The sequence below is a fragment of the Eimeria acervulina genome, genomic scaffold (genome assembly GCF_000499425.1).
Source record: "Eimeria acervulina Houghton genomic scaffold, Eah_scaff838, whole genome shotgun sequence".
NCBI lineage: Eukaryota > Apicomplexa > Conoidasida > Eucoccidiorida > Eimeriidae > Eimeria > Eimeria acervulina.
The window spans coordinates 6,714-13,613 of NW_013549571.1; the positions used below are offsets into that span (position 1 = coordinate 6,714).

General features: G+C 45.8%; 1 protein-coding gene across 1 annotated transcript; it reads right to left on the reverse strand.

Annotated features, from left to right (window-relative positions):
* Window positions 1-1,496: 1,496 nt before the first annotated feature.
* EAH_00050340 (hypothetical protein, conserved) lies at window positions 1,497-3,840 on the reverse strand (the record flags this gene model as incomplete). The annotated part of the gene is made up of 5 exons (XM_013394292.1): window positions 1,497-1,791; window positions 1,945-2,003; window positions 2,282-2,356; window positions 2,613-2,668; window positions 2,877-3,840. 5 exons carry the CDS (start codon window positions 3,838-3,840, stop codon window positions 1,497-1,499), a joined length of 1,449 nt encoding a protein of 482 aa, XP_013249746.1.
* Between the last annotated feature and the right edge of the window lie 3,060 nt (window positions 3,841-6,900).

Below are 6,900 nucleotides of genomic sequence, written 5' to 3' on the forward strand. Positions count from 1 at the left end.
TTAAATAAATTTATTTAATTCGTTCGTTGATTTAATTTGTTTGTTTATTTAATCTGTTTATTTAATTTATTTGTTTATTTAATTTATTTTGTTTATTTAATTTGTTTTGTTTATTTAATTTGTTTTATTTATTTAATTTGTCTATTTAATTCGCTTTGTTCGCTGAATATGTTTATTTGTGTTTTTTTTTCTTTATTTTATTGATGTGGTTTATTTGTTTAAGATATTTTATTTATTTATTTATTTATTTATTTATTTATTTGTTTATGCTAACTTCATCCCCCTAAAGAAAAAAATATAGCACCAGCCAGTAGAAGTATAATATATAAATACAGCAAACATAAAAATCAAATTAAAAAAAAAGAAGTCCTACACGACGAGACAAACAACGCCAAACCCTAAACCCTAAACCCTAAACCCTAAACCCTAATAACCACCACTCCCGCTGCCCTTGCATGCATGCATAGAATGCATGCATAGAATGAATGCATGCATATATTCATATAATGCATGCATCCATTCATATAATGCATGCATGCATGCATGCATTCATATAATGCATGCATACATTTATAGAATGCATGCATTCATTTACACAATGTTTGCATGCATTTTGCGTTATATAAATATTTAGAGTTTGTTTGAGGGCTCTTGAATACCTGAAAAGTCATAGTCATTTTATTAAAAGCACTTAAAACCAAAAAAGAAATGCAGATGCATGCAGAGACAATTAAAAAGCCCTAAAACAAACAAACAAATACACATAGATGTACACCTCAGCTATAAATATATATATATATATCATATTTATATTATACCTCAGGTGTATATACACCTCAGCTGTATATACACCTGATCAAGTGCAATTCTGCAGTGTATATACACCCGGCGAGACAAAAGAGAAAAGAAGAACAATTAATAATAATAATAATAAATTATAATAAAATAATAATAAAATAATAAAAGAAGATAAAAGAATAATAAAAGAAATTGTATAATGATGTCTCCATACACCTAAACAAATACTAAAAAATAAAAAAAAGCGATTGACAGCAGACTGCCGGGTGTATAGGCACCTCAATAAAGTAAAAGAAAAAGAAATAAACAAACAAACAAACAAATAAATAAATAATAAGCAAACAAACAAACAAATAAATAATAAACAAAAGAAAGAAGACAAAGACAGACAGACAAATGCAGCAAAACAAAAAGAAAGACTCCGAAATAACAATCAAACACCAACTCATCCACGTTGCTGCTACTGCTGCTGGTGCTGCTACTGCAGCAGCAGCAGCAGCAGCAGAAGCAGTTGCTGCTGCTGCTGCTGCTGGTGCTGCTGCTGCTCGGCGACATATTTTATACGGCCGCATTAATTATCATATTAATAAACTTGAGGTGTACACACCTCTCTCTCTCTCTCTCTCTCTCTCTCTCTCTCTCTCTCTCTTCTTTTTCTTCTGCATGCTCCTTTTTGTTTGCTTGTTTTATTCTTAGTCTCACCTGTGCTGCTGCTGCTGAGAGGGGCTCGCGTTTTGTGTAATAACGAAAGCAATTGCCTCGCATTCGGGTGTCTGCACAGCTCTGCTTCTGCTGTTGCTGGTGCTGCTGCTGCTGCGGTTGGTGCTGCGGAGATGCAACCGGCAGCACTCTGCTGCTACTGCTGCTGCTGCTACCAGGTGCCTCTCCACGCGAACCTGAAACACCTGTTGTTGTTGTTGTTGTTGTTGCTGCTGCTGCTGCTGCTGCTGCTCGCTTAGGCAGACCGGATCTCCGAGAAGCCCCAAAAGGAGACTGAGAGAGAAAAGCACAAGACACGGCTGCTTCCGCTTATGCTGCTGTTGCTGCTGCTGCTGCAACAGCAGCAACACGTTACACCGGCAGCAACAGCAGCAGCAGGATTAGCAGCAAGCAGCAGCAACAGCAGCAGCAGCTTTTGCTTCCTACCGCAGCAGCTTGTCTTTGGGTGCGTTCATCAACTTCGTGTCTGTATGTACAACCCGACCCTAAAATGCAGAGACCTGCAGCAATACACAAAGGCTGCAGCAGCAGCAGCAGCAATATAAACAGCAGCAGCAGCAGCAGCAGCAGAGCAGCATCTGCGGCTGCACTTCCCAAGGATGCAGCAGCAGACATCTCAAAACAGCGACAAAACTAGCAGCAGCAGCAGCAGCAGGACGCGTGCATCTGCCCTGTAACGGCAGCAACCACACCAAAAGCAGCAACAAGTGCAACAGCAGCAGCAGCAGCAGCAGCAACAGCAGCAGCAGCAACAGCAGAGTACCTTGAAGAAATTTGCCGCATACAGGGACAATATCTGCTGGGTGGGCTTTCTCACACGGGTCGGAGAAACAAAGGCCTGCAGCAGCAGCAGCAGCAGCAGCAGCAGCAGCAGCAGCAGCAACAGCACAAGCAGCAGCAGCGGGTACACTCTTTACGAAGCAGAAAAAGAGCACACAGGCATCCTGCTGCGATGTCTACAGCAGCAGCAGCAGCAGAGATTCGGCTGAGGTGTCTGCAGCAGCAGCAGCAGCAGCAGCAGCAGCAGCAGCAATCCTGCTGGGGTGTCTAGGCAGCTAGTCAATTGCTTCACCTTTTAAATACAAACAACAGACCGAGCCTTCATTCGGGTCGTGGAAGAAGGGACAGCTCGATCCCCGCAAACAATGCCCTGCATGCAGCAGCAGCAGCAGCAGCAGCAGCAGCAGCAGCAACAGATGGAGCAGCAGTATACCAGCAGCAGATGCAGGTGCAGCAGATGCAGTAGCAGCAGATGCAGCAGCAGATGCAGCAGGAGCAGGTAAAGAAGCGATAGCAGATGCAGCGATAAGACACATCAGTGCAAGAGCAGCAGCAGCAGCAGCAGCAGCAACAGTTACCTCTGGCGAAGAATTTGCATGCGAGTATAGTAGGGACAGTTTTGTGCTGCTGAGGCTTCAGGAAGCTCCAGCTGCCTCGCAGCTTTCTTGCTGCTGGTGCTGCTTCTGCTGCTGCTGCTGCCGGTGCTTCTGCAGCTGCTGCTGCTGCTGCTACGGGGATGAAGGCGGAAGCAGCAGCAGCTGAAGCTGCCTCTGATGATGGGGTTGGCGGTGTTGTTGCTTCGGAGGCATCTCTAGTAGAACTGCTGCTGCTGCTGTTGCTGCTGGTGCTGCTGCTGCCATCCGGACTCTCTACTGCTGCTGCTGCTGCTGCTGCTGCTGCTCCTTTTAAGCATGAGCTTGCCCCTTGCTGCTCGTGTACCGCAGCAGGTGGAGTTGCAGCAGCAGCAGCAGCAGCACCAGAAGTAAGGGGAGCAGCAGCAACAGGAGCAGCAGCAGCAGCAGCAGCAGCAGCAGGAGCAGCAGCAGCAGCAGGAGCAGCAACGAGTTTGTTCCAATCTTTATTTGCTGCCCAGCGCAAAGCAAAGCGATGCCTGAGGGCCCTGCGAGATTCTAAGGCCTCCAGCAGACGCCTTCGCTTCTCCTGCAGCTGCAGCAGGTGCTGCTGCTGCTGCTGCTGCTGCTGTAGCTGCTGCTGCTGTAGCTGCTGCTGCTGTAGGTGTAGCTGATGATGCTGTAGCTGCTGCTGTTGTAGCTGCTGCTGCGCGACAGCATACAACTGCTGCTGCTGCTGCTGCTGCATGACTGGCTGTAGATTCAACAGAGGCTGCGGAGGGGCAACGAGAGATTCATAGTAAGGGAATGCTGCTGCTGCTGCTTCAGGTGTGTCTGCTGCTGCTACTGCTGCTGCATAGTGGCTGCTGCTGGGCGAGTAACGAACAGCTGCTGCTGCTGCAGCTTCTGCTGCTGCAGCCTCTGCTGCGGCTGTTGCTGCTGTAGCTGCTGCAGCCTCTGGTACTGGCATTTCGATTGGTCTCGTCCATGAGAGCTGAGCTGAAGACAGCAGCAGCCGCTGCTGCTGCTGCTGTTGCTGCTGTGTCTCGGGCTGTTGAGGGCTGTGTAGGCATTGTTGCTGCTGCTGCAGCAGGAGCTGCTGCTGTTGAGGGCTGCTGCTGCTGCGCCTGGCAGCCTGTAGTCTCTGTTTGAGTGCAGCCGCCTGTGTCAGTAGCGTAGCATTGCCATTGGGTGCAGCAGCAGCACCAGCAGCTGCAGCAGCAGCAGCTGTTGCTGCTGCTGCTGCTGAAGATGATGATGCCTTATCACCCCTCTTTCTGCTCTTGCTGGTGCGAGAAACGCGTTTAGAATGCCGGGAGGTGCGGCTTTTGTGTTTATAATTTGTGTTCGTGCAGAATAAAGAAGAAGTGCTGCAGTCTGAGGTGTCTGTACAGTCGGAGTGGCGGCTGCAGCGTCGACTGCTGCGCACCATTTGCAGAAATAATAAAAATAAAAAGAAGTAGACAAATAAAAATATAAATATAAATAAAAATATTAATACTAATGTTAATATTATATTAAAATGCAGGACAAACAATACCGTACACTCAAACGGAAGACACTCATACTCAACACTATGCATGCGCTAAACCCTAAACCCTAAACCCTAAACCCTAAACCCTAAACCCTAAACCCTAAACCCTAAACCATAAACCCTAAACACTAAACCCTAAACCATAAAAACCCTAAAAATTCCTCAGGCAGGGGTCTCTGCTTCATCTAATTTGACCCATCTCATAATAACCCGTCAAGCCTGTCATCAAAACCCTAAACCCTAAACCCTAAACCCTAAACCTTTGGCTCCAGCATGTTGGTCTAAATTGTTCGGCTGCAGATCCTGCAAAGTAGGCCCTTACCATCAAACCCTAAGCCCTCAACCCTAAACCCTAAGCTGTAATATCCGGAAACCCTAAACCCTAATTCGTCGGTTATAACCCGTGAAGCCTTGGCTCTACGTTCTGTAAACCCTAAACCCTAAACCCTAAACCCTCGGGGTTTAGCGAATGAAGGAGTACTTCAAGAATTCTCGAAAGAGGGCAGTCTTTGCTCCATGGCTTGGGCCTTTAGGTGCTGCTGAGGCACCCCTCGGGTGTATATACACCCGAGCTATACCTGCAGCAGCAGCAGCAGCAGCAGCAGCAGCATCAGGAAGAGCTGCTGCTGCTGCTGAGGAGTGGGGGGTTATTCGACAAGAAGTGCTGCATGCAGATGCACTTGCTGCTGTCGGGACGCTCGTTGAAACACAAAGAAGAAAATATACTAATAATATAATCAAAAGCAGCCGAAAAACATATTGCGTACTCTGCGAGAAACAAGGTAAACCCTAAACCCTAACCCTAAACCCTAAGCCTAAACCCTAAACCCTAAACCCTAACCCTAAACCCTAAACCCTAATCCTAAACCCTAAACCCTAACCCTAAACCCTATACTCTAAACCCTAAACCCTAAACCCTAACCCTTAACCCTAAACTCTAAACCCTAAACTTTTAACCCTAAATCCTAAACGCTAAACCGTAAACTCTTAGCTCTACGCCCTAAACCAACAGCGCTAAACCCTGATCTCTAAACCCTAAACCCTAATCCTAAACTCTAAACCCTAAGCCATAAGCCCAAAACCCTAAACCTTAAGCTGAAAACCCTAAACCGTAAACCCTAAGCCATTAACCCTAAACCCTAAACCCTAAACCCTAGAAGTGAGTATGGGAGCATCCCTTTGGGGTGTACATGGAGGTGTATGAATTGTTTTTTTATTGTTTTTGTTTGTGTTATAGAAGTGAAGGCATCAGAACTTCGCTGCTCTTCTTGTATTCTTTTAGAAGAAAGCGGAGGTGCCTATACACCCCAGGGTGTCTCTGCATTAACTCAGGGAAGGAACGGCCTCCTCCGAGACGGCTACAACCCCAACAAAGCATTTACTGATGATAAAGGGGTTGCAGCAGCAGAAGCAGCAGCAGCAGCAGCAGCAGGAGAAGGTACCAGCAGCAGCAGCAGCAGCAGCAGCACAAGCAGCAGCAGCAGCAGCAGCAGTAGTAGTAGTAGCAGCAGCTGGGGTGTACGTACAGATGAGGATGTGTGGGGGGTGAGAGAGGCGCTGCTGCTGCATGCGTTTGGGGCTGGAGTAGAAGATGATGAAGAAAAAGATAAAGACGAGCGGCCTGCTGTTTGGTGTCAGCAGAAGTGCTGCAGACAAGAGACAGAAACTAAAGGCATGCTTATCTGCACCAGGTGTATGCGGGCCTTCCACGCCTCGTAAGATGCACCCCACACACACCTCCGTATACACCCCAAATATATATATATATATATATTATATATATTGTTGTATTGATGTATACGTATATATATGCATATATATATATTATGTATATAATACTATCAGTAGGCTCTATATACACCCCAAAGGCATCTGCATGTACACCCCAAATCATTATATATACATATATATATATATATATATAATACTAGGCCCTATATATACCCCAAAGCCAGCTGCATATACACTCCAAATCATTAGATACAATAGTATGCTGTATATACATTTAAGAATGTTATTTAATACACCAGCTCGGCATACAGCTCAACATATTAATCTTCAGGTGTATATGCACCTCAAAATATTATACAAACTAAATAGCTGTGCATACACCCCAAATTATATATTTAATTGCATCCATCTGCACTGAAAACCCACAACACAACATTTAATCATTCGCTGCAGCAGCAACACCCCACACATCCATTATAACGAAAACTCAGGTGTATAGGCACCTCAGAATTTCAGGTGTATAGGCACCTCAGAATTTCAGGTGTATAGGCACCTCCGACCTGCAGATACACCCCAATAAGCGTAGTATACCTCAAAATGCCTTTCTTCTCCTTCACACTCCAAAGGTGCCTCTACACCTCAGAGGTGCCTATACACCCCAAATGCGCTTATACACCTCAGAGGTGCCTATACACCTCAAAGGTGCCTGTACACCCCAGATGTGCTTTTAAACCTATCTATACACATTAGAGGTGCCTATACACG